This window comes from Pseudorca crassidens, chromosome 14, assembly GCF_039906515.1.
Source record: "Pseudorca crassidens isolate mPseCra1 chromosome 14, mPseCra1.hap1, whole genome shotgun sequence".
Taxonomy (NCBI): domain Eukaryota; kingdom Metazoa; phylum Chordata; class Mammalia; order Artiodactyla; family Delphinidae; genus Pseudorca; species Pseudorca crassidens.
The window spans coordinates 63,305,849-63,323,786 of record NC_090309.1 but is presented as its reverse complement, the minus strand read 5'-3'; the positions used below and the strand labels follow the sequence as shown (position 1 = coordinate 63,323,786).

Below are 17,938 nucleotides of genomic sequence, written 5' to 3'. Positions count from 1 at the left end.
AGTTGGCTAATTATTGTTAGCCAGATGAAGTAGGGCTATACAAATATTTATGTAGGAACCACGGAAAGCTTTGGATTTTCTCACTGGTCCCTTTAGAACTTGGCTTCAAAAAAAAGAAAAATCCTGATATTGGAGATTAATGAATATCATTCTTCTCGGTTTTGTTTCGTTGTAGTATCTTGTTGACCAAAGTGTCTATGTGATCGAGTTAGATAATATTAATATGTTTGCTCAAGATCAGTTTCCAGTCTACATGGTTCCAGGAATAACACAGTAGATATTTAAGACTTAAATTGGGCAGCACCTCGTGAGGTCTGCCAACATCCATTCCCATTGAGGGGAAGGGAGTGGAGGGGAAATGAATAAAGAATGGAAGATGCTGTAACTTTTTCACTTCCTGTGACATATTTCATATAAATGATTCAACACTCATTTATTAAAGAGCAAGTTATTAAAGTATAATTTATTAGATGGAAAGTAAAAGAAATCCTTTCATTTCAGCCAGTGACCATCAGCTTGCACGAATCTGTAGAGCCAACAGCGTTTGTCATGAAAAAGCAGAGCTTCTGACCCAGGTGGAGGAGTAATCTTCTCCCGTCTTTTTAAATCGTTATAGGACATGTTTCCCACCCCTACAAAGCTAGGAACTGTAGCATTAATGATGTCAAGGTGGAAACTGGATCTTTCATGTCCCAGGACACGTTGTGTTGTATTGCATGCACCGTCCATTTGGATTGAGGAGACAAGTCAACAGTAAGGAGCCTCCCGTCATCTTATGAAAAATGTCCCCTTCTTTTAGAAATGTATGTCCCAGAACCAACTAATATACCCATTGAGAAGACAAATCATCGTGGAGAGACTGACCTGGAGGTTCCCCTGTGGCCCACACCTAGTGAAAATGACATTATCCATATCCCCAGAGGTAAGTGCCGAAGTCAGCTGAGATCTGTCTAGTCTTGTGTATGGTTTACTTTTTTTTTTTTTTTTCTAATTTTCAAAACTTCTTTTGGGTAACCTTTTAAAATACGTGCCCAGGTAAGTTCAACTAACCACTCCAAGAAAGACCTGCTTGGCTGTAACATATTTAACAACCCAGGATGATGAAATAAGTCTGCAGGTAACTGGGTAAAATGCCTTTTTTCTGGTCCCACATGCTCAGAGGCTTAATGACGATGGAGAGAAATATGTCCCTGGTCATAAGAGTTTGGTATCTGGAATTTCTAAGCCATCTCTCAAATGCAGGTGTGAGAATAAACTTTGTAAGCAGAGTAATAATAAATTACTCACTTGTTCCTGTGGATTCTGTATTAAGCATTTATGCATTAGGTTACCCTCTTCTTCCAGGTAGTTTTCACTCCATGAGGAGTTCAGTTTATTACTGTGTTGATTTTTCCACTCATCAGGCTTATTAGTCCACGTGTTGTTTTTTTTTTCCCCTTGCTCTGTCCTTTTAGTCGTGTGTAATAGAGATGTTATTCTGCCTCTCAGCTGCTAAGTGGTAAGGCAAGGCCAAGTTCCTGTCAATCTTTCCTTCTCTCTAAAAGTAGTCCTCTTGATCAAAAGAGTATAAGCTTGCTCTTAGTCATGACTCAGTACTGCCTCCTGTCTACTCCAAGGACATTTTCAAAATCACTGTTGGACTGTTTTTATATTTCTTTTGGAAGAAGCAGTATTCATTGCTTGAGAGATTAATGGTCTGTTACTCTAGATACTGTAAGTGTTATGCTTGGATCAAGCCAGATGACCAGAGCACCAGATTCCTGGACCCAAGTGTTGGCTCCTTATATAACTGCTGACTGAATGGTGCTTCAGCATTATGTTTACAGTCACTCAGTCAACAAATATTAGTGCCTGCTCTTTGCCACATACTCATCTGGATGCTGAGCTTTAGTCATAAGCATAGCCATATTTATTATGTTACGTTGAGGACTCTGTATGACATAATATTTCTTTTATAAAGACCCTGAGGAGAAATTTCTTCATATATCAGTAGCAAGAAAATTTATGATTCTCCTAAGCAACTGATTTGTTTTAATCTTAAAGACACTGTGAATCTTATTGATGATGCTTATTTCCATTTTTGCTTTGGCTGCTAGGAAGCTTAAAGCTAATTTTATGGCCTGCTTTTTGCATCAAAACAGAATTTAAGGACTAAATTTTGTAACAGACCTCAACTGAAGCTTCATTTTCCTTTCCCCAAGATTTTCCTTAATTTACGTTTTAATCTTCTTATATGACATATATTCCTAAAAACACTTCCAGTATCATTTGGAATGTGGGAAGGTGAAAATTCATTCTTTTATTCATTGTGTTTTTAAAACCTGAATTCATCAATAAAATGTTACTTTTTGGGCTTCCCTGGTGGCGCAGTGGTTGAGAGTCCGCCTGCCAATGCAGGGGACACGGGTTTGTGCCCTGGTCCGGGAAGATCCCACATGTGGTGGAGCGGCTGGGCCCGTGAGCCATGGCCGCTGAGCCTGCACGTGTCCGGAGCCTGTGCTCTGCAACGGGAGAGGCCACAACAGTGAGAGGCCCACGTACCGCAAAAAAAAAAAAAAAATGTTACTTTTACCTTTGGCATTAGAAACTACTCTTCTTTCTGGCCACACCGCACGGCTTCTGGGATCTTAGTTCCCTGGCCAGGGATGAAACCCGCACCCTCAGCAGTGAAAGTGCGGACGGAGTCCTAACTACTGGACCACCAGGGAACTCCCCCCTTTGGCATTTTTCTTGATGCTGATAAATATGTTCCCTTTTTTTTCCCCCTTCCTATAAAGTATTACCATCTGCCTCTCTAAAATGACTAGGAAGGGTCTCTTCTTCTCGTCCCCCCATATACACATAGGATATTAATAAAAATCTGAGTTTTAAACTATAGACAGTATTAACATCACAAAGCTGTACTACTTCATGAGCTGAGTTTCCAAAACAATTTAAAAGCAGGTCCTTTTGATTGCATGTGTTCTGCATCTTTCACTAACCTGGTCTTTGATGCATTTAAAGACATCCTGACTGCAGTGGTTTATTTGAAACAAAAGAAAAATAAGGAAATCTTCAGAGAGTGCTCCTGATTGCTATCTATTTAAATTTGTTATCTCTGTCTGCAGTGTTCATTGCAAGAATGATGATTTAAAGGAACAAAAAGACCACCATTTATAAGAGCAAAATTAAACGTCCCTTGTACAATAACCAAGGCAGGAAAATGATCCAATAGGTCCAGTGAGTTTTCAACAAGTTTATGAAAAGTACAGCATTTTAGCTTAGAGCTCAGTAAACCAGAATATTAACCAAAAGACAAGGCTCTTGATTCTGGCTTGGTTTTTACGAGTACACTACTAATTAGTCTTATCTATTACACTACTAAGTAGAAGCATATACTTTGTCCTAGTCTCCTATTTGTTAGTAAACAGGGAGCTAAGCTGATGTTTCTGCTTCAAAATCTTAGAAGACCATAAAGGTTAACATTAATTAAAATATTTTCAGTAGTCTAATTTTAGTCACTTTTAAAGAAAAAGGTTTTTAATTAATTTATTATTTATTTTTGGTTGCATTGGACCTTTGTTGCTGTGCGCGGGCTTTCTCTAGTTGTGGCGAGCGGGGGCTACTCTTAGTTGCAGTGCGCGGGCTCCTCATTGCGGTGGCTTCTCTTGTTGTGGAGCACAGGCTCTAGGTGCGCAGGCTTCAGTGGTTGTGGCACACGGGCTCAGCAGTTGTGGCTTGCGGGCTCTAGAACACAGGTTCAGTAGCTGTGGCGCACAGCCTTAGTTGCTCCACGGCATGTGGGATCTTCCCGCACCAGGGCTTGAACCCGTGTTCCCTGCATTGGCAGGCAGGTTCTTAACCACTGCACCACCAGGGAAGCCCTAGTCACTTTTTCTTTAAAGTCTGCGTAAGAATTTTCTTATTTTCTTTATTAGCTAGAATCAGCATCATCCTGCCCAATTACTAAAACTTCTCACCCTAATATTTTCTTTTTTACATCCATTCCTAAGAGCTCTGCTCTCTCATAAGAGCTCTTTGGATCCACATTAGACTTTAATCATGTTTTAGCCTTAAAGTACTAGGAAGCAATAAAACCACGTTGCTGGTCTCTATTTGCAATGTAATTAAAATAATCCTTAAAAATTCTGGTTTAGGGCTTCCCTGGTGGCGCAGTGGTTGAGAGTCCGCCTGCCGATACACGGGACACGGGTTCGTGCCCCGGTCCGGGAGGATCCCACAGGCCGCGGGGCGGCTGGGCCCGTGGGCCATGGCCGCTGAGCCTGCACGTCCGGAGCCTGTGCTCCGCAACAGGAGAGGCCACAACAGTGAGAGGCCCGCATACTGCAAAAAAAAAAAAAAAAAAATTCTGGTTTAGGTAATAAATGCTTGTAATTTTTTTTCTTCTAGACATGGGTCCTCTCCAGGTAGATTACAGAGATAATAACAGGCTGCACTCAGGAGAAGATTCTTCGCTGGACTCCATTGCCTCAGTTGTGGTTCCCATAATAATAGGCCTCTCTATTATAATAGCATTCCTGTTCATCAATCAGAAGAAACAGTGGATACCACTGCTTTGCTGGTATCGAACACCAACTAAGGTATTGTACTGACAAAGTTTCAGCCTCTTAAACGATCAAACTAGGAAAGGTTGTACGCTTAGATTTCCTTAGTTGCTTGATATCTTCTCTATTAGCCAGTGAAATGTTTACTTTGCTCCTCATAGCTTCAAATGCACATTAAGCTGTGGTGATCAAGATACATAGTATTTGCCCTGGGCTAGATGGCTGGATCAAGTCTCCATCATCCATCAGTTAATGAATCCTGACCTTTCACAGATCCAATTTCCTGGATTTACTTTAAAGTTTTCAAATAAGCAGATACCCCTGGATTGATTCCTAAGTGATTGTTGTTTATATTAGAAATTAAAACTTGGTCACTTGGTATTTCTCAATCATCTATCTATCAACTTAGAATTGGGAAAGGAAGAAAAAAAATCACAAGGTTAGGGAGATAACACACAGAAGAGGGCAAGAGGAGAGCTAAAAGATCATGACAATGTACAAAGTCCAAAGGACAGGGAGATGTGTCAAAGGCAGGCAGAAAGGGGAAAGGTAGCAAACGATGAAGGGATTGTGTGAAATAATACCAGACAAGGTGGAGGGGGTCAGATTTCATATTGCAGGGGAAAGAATATGTGTTTGTTGTCAATACAAATGCAAAGGGCCTCAATCTGCCTATTTTAAAAAGCAGGAAATAATTCATTTTCATGAAGGGAAAAAAATCATAATTCCTTTGAACACTAACTACTTTTTGCAGTTTGGTTTTTACTAAAGAAAAAAGATATACAACCTCAAGAATTGAAAACAGCCCATTTACCATACAGATAATAATACTTTCACTGATTTTCTTACAACAAATATGTAAATTGCCTCTGTGCTGGGCGCATGCTGGGTCAGGATACAGGGCTGCACAAGACACAGTCCCTACCTGCAAAGCTGGGGAGAGAGCTGCTCACATCATAGTGTGTATGGCTGGATACAGGCAGACTGGCCCAACCTGGGATGCTGATTTTACAGCCTGATAAGAAATGGTCCGTTTATCTTAAAATCTGTCTATCTGGTACCTTCCACTCATCTTTCAACCCTCTTAAGCACTAGTCTGTACTTCAAGGATTTGAAAATAATTATGTCACTTCCGTATTTTCTCAGTTCCTTCATCCCCTCCGTTTGACATAATTTATTGACATTTCACCCCTACACAGTTTGTCAGTATTCCTCATAAGAGTATAGTTGGCAGCACTTCCCTGGTGGTCCAGTGGTTAAGGCTCCACACTTCCTCTGCAGGGGGCACAGGCTGGATCCCTGGTTGGGGAGCTAAGGTACCACATGCCATGCAGCGCAGCCACAGAAAAAGTATAGTTGGCACCAGAGCATGATGTGAACCCACGCAGTCTGCCCATCCATGTGCTGTGATGCTGTTTTCTCACTTGAATGAGGTACTAAATATCTGTTGGTTTGAGATATGTAAAGCAGTTAATTCTTTGTGGTTCTTTTTCCTCCTCCCATTAAATAGCCTTCTTCTTTAAATAATCAGCTGGTATCTGTGGACTGCAAGAAAGGAACCCGAGTCCAGGTGGACGGTTCCCAGAGAATGCTGAGAATCGCAGAACCAGACGCCAGATTCAGTGGCTTCTACAGCATGCAAAAACAGAACCACCTACAGGCAGACAATTTCTACCAAACGGTGTGAAGAGAGGCAGTGTGGATGAGGTTTTGAAAGACAGAAAAACGACTCAATCTGCTCTTTAACTAGAATTCGTGCACTTGCTTAGTGGATTGTTTTGGATTGTGACTTGATGTACAGCGCTGAGGACTTCCTGGGCTGGGCTCTGTCGACAGCAGTGTGCAGAACAAGCATTCCCACTCTTCCTCAAGATAACTGACCAAGTGTTGTCTTAGAACCAAAGGTTTGAAAGTTGCTAAGGTATATTTGCTTGTAATATAGCTGTAGAGATACTTGGGGACGGGGACAGTGAGTTTGGTTGGGGCGAATGGGTGGGAGGGTGGTGTTGGGAAGACAAATAGGTCAGCTTGGCTTGTGGAGAAATCCAGTCCGGTGGCCCAGAGGATATTTTTTTCCTGTTGCTCGGAAGACTTGCACTGGTTGCTGCAAAGCTCAGGCCTGAGTGAGCAGGAAAACAAAAAGGCCTTGCGATCTAGCTGCCATAACCACCTTAGACTACCAGACGAGCACATCAGACCCTTTTGATAGCCAGCCCAGGCCTAAAGCCACATGCTTCTTTTATATACAGTCACAGCTGCAGTAGGTGGTGAGGAAGCAAGAGAAATGGGGTAGCAACGTTTCTCTAAAGCGGGTGATTAAGGATATATACAGTTATACTTTTTGCTGCTTTCTTTTTCTTCCAAGTCAGTCAATCAGCCAGTTCCTAGCAGAGTCAGCAAATGAATAAAACCCGAGTCGTTTCTTGACGTGAGCACTGGAGCTTTTCTGACAGCAGCGTGGCAGGAAGGAGAAGAGGGGGAAGGACACCAGGCATTCCCAGGGGCTATACTTCCTTGTTTGTTGTTGCTTTCTTCTGTTCTGTCGGTTGTTCATAGTTTTCGTTGAAGCTCTAGCTTAAGAAGAAACTTTTTTAAAAAAAAAGACTGTTTGGGGATCTTTTTTTCCTTATTATATACTGATTCTACAAAATAGAAACTACTTCATTTTAATTGTATATTATTCAAGCACCTTTGTTGAAGCTCAAAAAAAAATTATGCCTCTTTAAACTTTAGCAATTATAGGAATATTTATGTAACTATCTTATGCTTCAGAAAAACAAAAGTATTTGTGTGCGTGTGTATATAATATATATGCATATATATTTATACACATACAATTTATGTTTTCCTGTTGAATGTATTTTTATGAGATTTTAACCAGAACAAAAAACAAACAGGCATTCCATATCAGTGCTTTTGATCACTTAAATTTTTGATTAACACAAAGTCTCAATCTACTTGCAGTTTAATTGGGAAGAGAAACGTGTGAGTGTTGGGTGTATGTGTGTTTGTGTGTGTGTATGCACACGCCTTGAGCAGTCAGCATCATACCTGCTATGGAGAAGGTATTCCTTTATTAAAATGTTCCTCATTTGGATTTGCTTTTGGTTTTCAATTTGCTCACTGGTCTCTGCATCACTAATCAATCAGCTCCTGGATTTTTTTTTTTTTCTTTTCAAACAACTGTTTGAAACAACTACTGGAATATTGTCCATAATAAGCTGGAAGTTTGTTGTAGTTTGCCTCAGATATAACTGACTGTATACTATAGTGTTAACTTTTCAAACAGCTCTTAGCACTTTTATACTAATTACCCATTTGTTGCATTGATTTTTCTTTTTAAAATGCTTGTTGTGAAAGACACAGATACCCAGTATGCTTAATGTGAAAAGAAAATGTGTTCTGTTTTGTAAAGGAACTTTCAAGTATTGTTGTAAATACTTGGACAGAGGTTGCTGAACTTTAAAAAAAAATTAATTTATTATTATAATGACCTAATTTATTAATCTGAAGATTAACCATTTCTTTTGTCTTAGAATATCAAAAAAAAGAAAAGAAAAAGGTGTTCTAGCTGTTTGCATCAAAGAAAAAAAGATTTATTATCAAGGGGCAATATTTTTATCTCCAAAATAAATTTGTTAATGATATGTTACCAAAATAGACCTACATCAGCCTGATTAGTATAAATTTTTGTTGACAATTAATCCATTCCTGGCATAAAAAGTCTGTCAAAAAATTGTAAATGCTTGCTTTTTGTTTTTCAATCATGGCCATATTATGAAAATACTAACAGGATATAGGACAAGGTGTAAATTTTTTTTATTATTTTAAAGATTTGATTTATCCTGAGTGCTATATCTATTACTCTTTTACTTTGGTTCCTGTTGTGCTCTGTAAAAGAAAAATATAATTTCCTGAAGAATAAAATAGATATATGGCACTTGGAGTGCACTATAGTTCTACAGTTTGTTTTGTTTTCTTCAAAAAACAAGGCTGTAAAAGGATTACCTGCAACTTGATTCTTGGCAGCAAATAAACACTTTGACTCTAAATCACACAGCGTCACTTTCAAAAAGATTCTGTGTCTGAGATGAGAAAGATGACTCGTCCTTTTACTTTAAGGCTGTCAGTTCCGGCGTCACAAGCAGCCCCAGTGCTTCTCTCAGAAGGCAGGCCTTTCCCAAGGAATCCTTGTTTAAAAAAAAAAAAAAGGGTGTCCCCCCGCCCAGCAATCAAGTGTACAGCACAGGGATGCTGCTGTGAGAGAAACTTAAAACCTACCTGTTGTCAGTCACAGATCAGAAACACGCCCATCTCATCATTAGTGTCAAACTCATTCATCATGTGTAGGAGAAAGGCTGTAGTGGGAAACCCTAGGATTTTACTAATGCTGAAGAAAGAGGTTACCAAGCAAAATAGAGGAAACCTCATTAAAAGGGGACTTTGAGTTGATAGGAAAAAATAGCATATTTTTCATACATTTTAGATGCATCAACTTAAGAATGAACTATAAACAGAGCACTCTTTTGAGTCGCTTCAAAAAAAAATCTCTTTTGACTCTTTCGGATGCCCTCCAAAGTGATATTTCTTCAGTGTAAGACAATTTTTACAAATTCAGATTAAATTATTAATATTATTGTATTAGTATGCATCTTCATCAATTCAAGGGCAAGGGACAAATTAGTTCCACATATTCGCTATCAAATAAGACATTAATAAAACAAGGAACCATCTCAAGTTCCACATACTCCTAGAGAACGGCTTAAGTGCCACGCTGGCATCAACTCCAAACTGAGCTACTGCCGTTGCAGTCCTGGTGTCCCGTTTACTGAGCCGGGTAGCTCTGTATGCTCACAGATGTTTAAGTGGAATTTTAAAAGCCCCCCGACAGCAGGTCCTATAGAGACTCTACTTACACTCACGTTGTCAATGGGAAGAAGCTGCCGTGGCTGTTAGGAATGTCTCACGGACCCAGAAAAAGAACAGGACTTCCATCATTCCACAGCAGCTTAGCACGATCTGAAAAAAGTCCCTCTCTCCCCTCCTTAGCATCATGAGGCTAATCAAGATTTCACCAGCTCACACACTGTAATGATGGACAATGTGTGAACAGTGAGGGGAGGAATCCAGCACTATTAAGGGAAGAAAAAAACCAAAAAACCAAAAACTCAAAAATAAAGCTCTCAAGTATATATTACCTTTTTTTTCCCCAACATTTATTAAATGACATTGACTTGATTGGAACCGGCAAACGTTTTTCATGACTAGTGATGGATCCATGAGTAGCTGTTTCTAGAATTACTACTTTAGGAAAACACATAGGCATGAATAAAATATAACAGTAACAGGAAATGGGCAATGCTGTAGCATACAGTTTCTTAAGCACCTTAAAGGATACAAACTCCTTTTAAAGGACACTTCTTCACAGACAAGTGAAATGAAGCAATGAAACCTCTAAAGTTAATACAAGATTCTGAAAGTAAGTGGCATCTTAATGGTTAAAATATGAACAACGGTGAAACGCAGCAACCTCTAAAATCAGTCGTCTCCAGCTGTTTCGATATTGACTAAGTATTAAGCCAAGACAACGCATATTCTGGTTTCCCTTCTTCCAAGAACACCCCAGTTTTTAAGTCTTAGTCTCTCTGGACAATACTGGTAGGTAATATTTACACTGACAGTTCTCTTACAAAAAAATCAGTGTTGGTTCTTGCCAGCACTGAAAAATAACGAGTATAAATCTCTCAGTGCTTTGATCTAGTTCTTGAGTGAGTGCAGTTTAGATCCAGAAAGCCTTAAAAACTCGAACAGGCATGAAAAATATAACTGTACATGCACAATTCACATCACTCCCCCTTACTCTATAAAGCTGGAAAAGAGTTCATAATTGTTAGTATTTAACAAAACATCTCTAGAATTCAAAATAGTGCCGTAGTTCCCTCGGTTCATAATATAAAGCATTAGAGAAGGCATGATCACTATAGTAATACTGAATCACAAACCCAAGTTCAGGTGTCCTGAGTTTCCAATAGCAGGAAGGTAATGGTAGCCAGCTTTCAGAATGATGCTATAAGCAATTTAGTTTGCTGTCCACAGACGATAAAGCTGTTCCTGAAGTTATGCTGCCCTATGTAGGACACAGAACTAGAGGAACAAAACAAAACAAAAAATTTTAAATAGAAATGAATATTTTGTATATGTTTACACAAGATGTATATATATTTATACATTTTATGTATATACATTTTATATGTATATAAAAAACACCATTAGAACTAAACATTAATGCAAGGATCTACAGTAGCAATTTTTTTCTAAGGCATAAAAGGCTACACCCAGCAATGAAACGTTTTCTCAAGACACATTGATTAGAATTGCCCAGAAATGAGATACCAAAAGGCCATGTCTCTTAGGGTACCACTTAGAGATCTAAACCCATAACGTTAGCCCTGTACAAGGCTTATAACACAGCAAACGGCTCCCCAGTGAAGTCAAAGAAGGATCCAAGTGTCTGCACACAATTTTCTTCCCATCTAGGGTCAGCACAGTGGCAGCCAGAGCTACACTACTAGCCTTTGGCACAGCTCTTGAGGGCCGGGGTGGGAGCAAGCTGTGGTGGCGTAATTACACAACAGTAAGAAAGAAGCTTAAGTAGCCCATACGGCATCCATCCCATCTTTTCCAGGCCAAATGAGGCCACTTTTCTACCTTCTTTCACTTCTTACCTTTGCACTGAAATTAAGGTGGTATATGTAGGCAGCTAAGCCATAGTCACTGGCATTAAAAACAATAAGGAAAAAGTTCCACCAGGAAAGGGGGAGGAGAGTTCTCCCTTGAGCAATACCCTCTTCCTGGGCAAAATGTTCTACTGGTCCCCAAGGAAGAGAAATCACTAACTGGCTATGGATTTCCAGAATGGGTGGGAAAGAGCATTTTAAATAGCCCTCCATCCTCACCTTCCCATGCACGTGAACTCCTCTGAGTGTTACACTCCCCTCCTCATTTTCTCAGAGTACAGAGTCACCCTTTAGTCTGAACCCCAGCTTCTTTTCCACCCAGTCCTCACAATACAAAGCCAAGACAAAAACCGCAACACGTGCACACAAGCAGCTCGTCAGTGGCAGGTACTGTCTAGCTAGACCTGGGCTCGCAGACCAGCGCCAGTGGCCCGAGCAAGGGGAGCAGAGCTGGAGGCATGCCGCCTCCCTATAGCAGGTGGTGCAGAGTCGCGGTTACAGTCCCAGGTTTTCAGGGAAGAAAGGGAAAGTCACACCCCCACCATACGACCCAGCAATCCCACTCCTGGGCATATACCCTGAGAAAACCATAATTCAAAAAGAGTCATGTACCAATATGTTCATTGCAGCTCTATTTACAATAGCCAGGACACGGACGCAACCTAAGTGTCCATCAACAGATGAATGGATAAAGAAGATGTGGCACATATATACAATGGAATATTAGTCATAAAAAGAAATTAAATTGAGTTATTTGTAGTGAGGTGGATGGACCTAGAGTCTGTCATACAGAGTGAAGTAAGTCAGAAAGAGAAAAACAAATACCGTATGCTAACACATATATGTGGAATCTAAAAAAAATAAAAAGGTTCTGAAGAACCTAGTTGCAGGACAGGAATAAAGACGCAGACGTAGAGAATGGACTTGAGGACACGGGGAGGGGGAAGGGTAAGCTGGGACGAAGTGAGAGAGTGGCATGGACATATATACACTACCAAATGTAAAATAGATAGCTAGTGGGAAGCAGCCACATAGCACAGGGAGATCAGCTCGGTGCTTTGTGACCACCTAGAGGGATGGGATAGGGAGGGTGGGAGACGCAAGAGGGAGGAGATATGGGGATATATGTATATGTATAGCTGATTCACTTTGTTATACAGCAGAAACTAACACACCATTGTAAAGCAATTATACTCCAATAAAGATGTTAAAAAAAAAAACAAATCACACGCCCACATCCCCCCCCCCCCGCCCCGAACACTGCTCTCTAGGTCATAAAATTCTCCCATGCAGTCTGATGATAAAATAGCTAGAGAATGCTTCAGAAGCTCATTCTGTCTCTGGCCCTCATGGCAGTGCCCTAGAGACCCACTATAATTGAAAATTAAGACATGTTCTTTATGTGCATCTCATTCCTGATTCACATCTATGAAGAACAAACCTCAGAACAATCCAGCTTTCATACCAATGCTAGCACAACACAAAAGCAAACAAAGATGTCAGACTTTTTTGTTTTGTTTTGCGGTACGCGGGCCTCTCACTGCTGTGGCCTCTCCCGTTGCGGAGCACAGGCTCCGGACGCGCAGGCTCCGCGGCATGTGGGATCCTCCCAGACCGGGGCACGAACCTGTGTCCCCTGCATCGGCAGGCAGACTCTCAACCACTGCGCCACCAGGGAAACCCTTTTGTTTTGTTTTTAATTCAGAATGTAATAGGAAGAGAAAACTCTTCTCCATCAGAAAGAAAAAAAAAGCTTATTTAAAAAACGATCATGTCAACTTAGTCTTTTCTACCCTCCTGTTAACCTACTAATGGCTGGCTTAGTGTCAGGTCTTACAGGTGATACTCATGTAATATTCACCTTGTGCTCATGACTATACCAAGGGTTCCCCCTTTATGAAGCTATGATTGAAGAAAAGTCCCATCTGAGTTATCTGACGTCTCACAAATCCCAACCTTCGGTTCAGCTAGCTACTCTTGATGGAGAAGAGAGAGAACCCAAAGAAGAGAAGTGTGACCAGAGGCAGACTGCTCTCAAAATTGGATCAAACACTACAGGATGCATTTTACGATGCTCTGAAAATATGTTACCTAAAAAACTGCTACTTTTTTAAGAAATAATTTCACTGAAAAGTATTATTTTTGCCTATAATTAAATAAGTTCTTCAGTCCTTCTATCATCCAAATTTTCTTCCTTCCTCAGCAAAGCAGGTGATCTCGTTAAAGTCTCAAAACGATCTTCCTTTGCCTCATCACTGTTCCCATCCTGTGAGATGCCGATCTTGCTCCTAAGATGTATGGCTCACTCTTCACTGCCCTGGCTTTATGAAAGTCCATTCTTTTTCTCTTTCTCCCTCCGCTCCCTGCCCCTTACCCCATCCCCGTTCATGTTCCCTTTGGGACTGTGAACTGATCTAACTGTTCCTTCCTTCATCCGTCCTTCTTCTAGCATCCCCAAGAGGACAGAGGCCACCTTTCTCAAATCCTCAGCGTCAACACCTTAGACTCACATCATTATGGCAATATCTCCACAACATTTCCTCCAATGCCTTCTTTTTTTTTTTTTTGGCTGCTCCTCGCAGCCATGTGGGATCTTAGTTCCCCGACCAGGGATGATCAAACCTGTGCCCCCTGCGGGGGAAGCTCAGAGTCTTAACCACTGGACCTCCAGGGAAGTCCCTCCGTTGCCTTCCTTGATGTTTATAATTTAGCTGTGGAAATTATTTCCAGCCCAGGACTTCAAATAAAAATTAAATTTTAAATAACCATACTTTATGATATTGGAAGCATAAATAAGTCGTCACGTTATCTATTCTCACCCTGCAAAATAAAAGTTGCGCATTTTGGGCTTCCCTGGTGGCGCAGTGGTTGAGAGTCCGCCTGCCGATGCAGGGGACACAGGTTCGTGCCCCGGTCCGGGAAGATCCCACATGCCGCAGAGCGGCTGGGCCCGTGAGCCATGGCCACTGAGCCTGCGCGTCCGGAGCCTGTGCTCCGCAACGGGAGAGGCCACAACAGTGAGAGGCCCGCGTACCGCAAAAAAAAAAAAAAAAAAAAAGTTGCGCATTTGGAAGTTACTTTTTAATCTATTAGCAAGACAATGCATTTATTGACCAATCAAAACTTCCCAACCACTGCCCATACACTATTCTAAAACTCACCTTTCAGTATATAATCAGTTAACAAACTCGGAACTTTTTCACTATCCTCTTTCATGGCACGAAGAACTGCAAAATAAAGGAGAAAGAAAACACAATTTCAAATTCAGATAACCTCAGTCATGGTAGCCTTAGTCTTAATTACATGATACAACAATTCATGCAAATTGACTATTTTCTGGATGAGAGAATACAACTGCAAATGTTCAAGAATTTGTTATAGTTGAATAAGTCGTTTTTCAGGTAAGAATACTGCAGCTACCTGAGAGCTATTACCCTGATTTAAAATTTCTAAACAGTGGAGGCAGGAAACAGGAGCTGGGTTATTACACAGAGCCCCAGTTTTGTCACCATAAATACTAGCAAGTGAGTTACCATAATGTGCACTTCTATGGGCTCTGGAGAGGAGAACCTTGGTGCTGCAGGTCTCATGAGCTGGAGGAACTCTTAGGGAAATGAAGAGTTAGCCGTACTCTCCAAGGAGCACATCATTCAGCCTTCTTGGAAACTTTTAAAGAAAAAAACAAAATGAAGAACAGACTTCCCATGAAGCAAGCACCCAGCCGGGCTGCTTACTTCTTGATACTCCAAAGGCACCTGGGTGATTTCGCCTCATCCTAAAGAGAGTCTTTGACAATTTGATCTCTAAGCAAAGACAAAACAGAAAACACAGCTACTATTACAGTGGTTAAAAAACATCTAGGCCACCTATACTGCCCTTCATAGTGACTGCCAACTCGAACTCTCCAGGGCATCCTGGGGAAAGGCCTCACTGTTCTCCCCCAGACGTATGACAAGACAACCTACTGTAACCGTCAAGTCAGTCTTCCTGGGCTTAAACCCCGGCTCTGCCACTTCCTAGCAGTGGGACTGTGAGCAAGTTACTTAACCACCCAGTTCCTCATCTGTAAAATGGGAATAATCATTAGACTTGTCTCAAAGGGCTGTTGTGAGTATTAAGTTACTAATTCAGGTGTAAAGGACTTAAAGTAGTACCTGGCACATAATATACGCTACATAAGCATTACCATCATTATTAGCACAACTAATATTATTCTAATTCTTATCACTACTATTACTGCACCTCCAATAGCTTTTATGAAGAAGAATACATATCTAAACACTGCCTGTCTCTACGGGGCTTCCCCTGCAGTAACTTCTATACGTGGGGACGGCAGAGGCTCAGATTCTCCCCAAAATTTTCAGGAGATAACCACTTTTCTTAAACTTTCAGAGTAAAGGTCATCCTTCCGTCTACTGTCTTCATGTAGTACATTAACTTGGACACTCATTCACATACCCTACATACATTCACTCACCCCAAATTCCAAGTTGTGTCAGTCTATAAAGACATCATCTAAGGATCGGCCTAGGACATTCTGATGTGGGAATTATGACAACTTTGGTTTGGCTAAGTATGTGTTTGTCCTTGATCTGAGAAGCTGAGATCCCTCAGTAATTCCTAGCTTCTAGGCAATATCTGTGCTCTCTTCTTAGAGAAATACTTAATGTTCAGTATTTCTGCTTCCAATCATATTTTAGATTTGTTTTCAGTTCTACATAAAATCACGTACCAAAAACCAGCACTATTAAAATCCAGCATTATTAAAAAGTGTGGTGGACTGGAAATTACGAGACACAGCCCTGTAATGAACCATTCTCCTGTGTGATCTTGGACACTCATTCTTCCTGAAAAGTAGAGGGCTAGCCACCCAGTTAATCTCTTAATTATTTTATACAGGCTGGCATCACATAAGTATGAAATGTTCTGAAAAGTACTGTTCAAACGAAAGAATAAAAGCTTCAGGTTAGCAGGCAGGCTGCTTGCAAATAAGACATTTCTTTCCTCGTGCTCCCGCCACCCATGCCTCGATCACCTCAATTTCCAAAATCAATATCATCATTAATATCCACTCATGTGATGCTCTCTCGTTCGGCTCCCTCTTTAATTCACAGTTATCACAAATATTTATAAATAGAAAGAACCTAACAGATCAGCAAATTCAATCCCTTCAAGAAAAACAAGGCCAAGTGATTGACTTATCCCAAATCACACATACATTAATTTATTTACTATGAGGTAAAGAGAGCAAATATTTTAATCCTCAGTTTTCACTGTGACTGAGAGAGTGTAAATGACTTCCAAGAATATCCCTATAAGTAACGGACAGAACCAGAATTCAGGGCTCATTTATGGCCATCATAAATATACATTATATTGAATGTCTCTTAAGTCTAACAAATTATTTTAAAATGCAAGCCCATTGACGGTGGAGTATTTTTGTCTGCTTTGTGAACTGAAGTATCCCAAGTGCTCAGAACATGGCCTGGCACAGAGTAGGCCTTCATTAAATATTTGCTGAGTGAATAAATATTCTTAAAATATTACTATCAATTTATTTTCTACCTGTAACTACCTACCTTGGTTTCCACAATCCTAAGAAAGGAGAGTGTTTTAGGCTGCATTTCTAAATCTTTCCTACTGAGTTTCTGACAGTCATACTAATATAAGATCCATGAAGCACCTTATTAATTGATAAATGGATATATTCTTAAATATACAAGAGGTGATGGGAAATTGTTACATTTTTCCTCCAAAAGTTCAGCTTGTAAATGTTTCAAAAGATAAGAAAAACAGGAAAAATACAAATCAACTCTAGATTGAGTGCTGTGTTTGTCACAACCATTTATGGTTTCATTCTCAAAAGAATAAATGATGACATCCATCATTTACTATCCTAAATTGACAAAATAAAACAATAACAGAAACAAAACCAGCCAACTAAAATCAGTGTTTAGAATCAGCAAAAGTAAACAAGGTAACAGTTTAATTTTGTCTTTGCTTACTTTTTGTTAATATTTGAAGATCTTCAATAGATGGTGGTCCATTTTTTTTCTCATAAGGAATGACTGTTGTCAAGTACTGCCAAGTTAAAAAAAAAAAGTGTCACTTAAATCTGAATTACGTTCTCTGCAAAAATTTGATATAGTTACTAGAAGGTTCGTTTTATAACATGAGAAACATGAGCCACTTTAGTGATGAACACAGCTATCTTACTATCTCAGCTGGAACTCATTTTTTTTGCCCACCTGTTTACATAAATATCAACTTTTCTGTCTTTTAATTATTGAAAATTTCACAGGAGTAAGTCTGAGGGTGATGCGTCCAATTTGTTCATTTTTAAAATGAAGTCTTATCTAACATTCTCCTTGAATACTTCAACACATTTTTGAAATGGTAATTTAAACTAAAAACATAACCATTCTGCATAACAAAATAGTTCCCAACAGTCAAATGATTCTGTTTTAGACCATTTTTTTCTGGTTGAACAAAACAGTCACATGGATAACTTGACAACTTTAAAAATGAATACCAGCTTTCTCCAGAAGCTAAAAAAGAAACACTTACCCAAATAATTTTAAAGATGTATTACTATTATTTTAAATTATTGTGTAAGTAGTTATAAATGCTTAAAGGTATTAAAGGAAAAGAAAAAAG

The 17,938-nt window shown here is 39.9% G+C and overlaps 2 protein-coding genes across 11 annotated transcripts in view; one reads left to right on the top strand and one right to left on the bottom strand.

The window, feature by feature from the left end:
- Nucleotides 1-8,500, top strand: part of CRIM1 (cysteine rich transmembrane BMP regulator 1) — a 207,709-nt gene extending 199,209 nt beyond the window's left edge. For 5 of the 6 annotated variants that reach the window (XM_067703271.1, XM_067703275.1, XM_067703273.1 and 2 more), the window contains 3 exons: nucleotides 800-922; nucleotides 4,390-4,580; nucleotides 6,055-8,500. In XM_067703271.1, the coding sequence (XP_067559372.1) occupies nucleotides 800-922; nucleotides 4,390-4,580; nucleotides 6,055-6,231 (491 nt within the window). In that variant the 3' untranslated portion in view covers nucleotides 6,232-8,500. The remainder of the gene's footprint in view (nucleotides 1-799; nucleotides 923-4,389; nucleotides 4,581-6,054) is intronic. The other variant, XM_067703270.1, reaches the window with a different exon arrangement.
- The window catches only part of FEZ2 (fasciculation and elongation protein zeta 2), a 47,283-nt gene continuing 34,631 nt past the window's right edge, over nucleotides 5,287-17,938 (bottom strand). The window contains exons 7-12 of one of the 5 annotated variants that reach the window (XM_067703282.1): nucleotides 17,287-17,362; nucleotides 14,443-14,508; nucleotides 9,461-10,688; nucleotides 8,826-8,902; nucleotides 8,553-8,734; nucleotides 5,287-7,114 (exon numbers count right to left, since the gene is read on the bottom strand). In XM_067703282.1, coding sequence (XP_067559383.1) covers nucleotides 10,672-10,688; nucleotides 14,443-14,508; nucleotides 17,287-17,362 — 159 coding nt within the window. In that variant the 3' untranslated portion in view covers nucleotides 5,287-7,114; nucleotides 8,553-8,734; nucleotides 8,826-8,902; nucleotides 9,461-10,671. Of the gene's footprint in view, nucleotides 7,115-8,552; nucleotides 10,689-14,442; nucleotides 14,509-17,286; nucleotides 17,363-17,938 lie in introns of all 5 variants that reach the window. The other 4 variants (XM_067703280.1, XM_067703281.1, XM_067703279.1 and 1 more) reach the window with 4 other exon arrangements.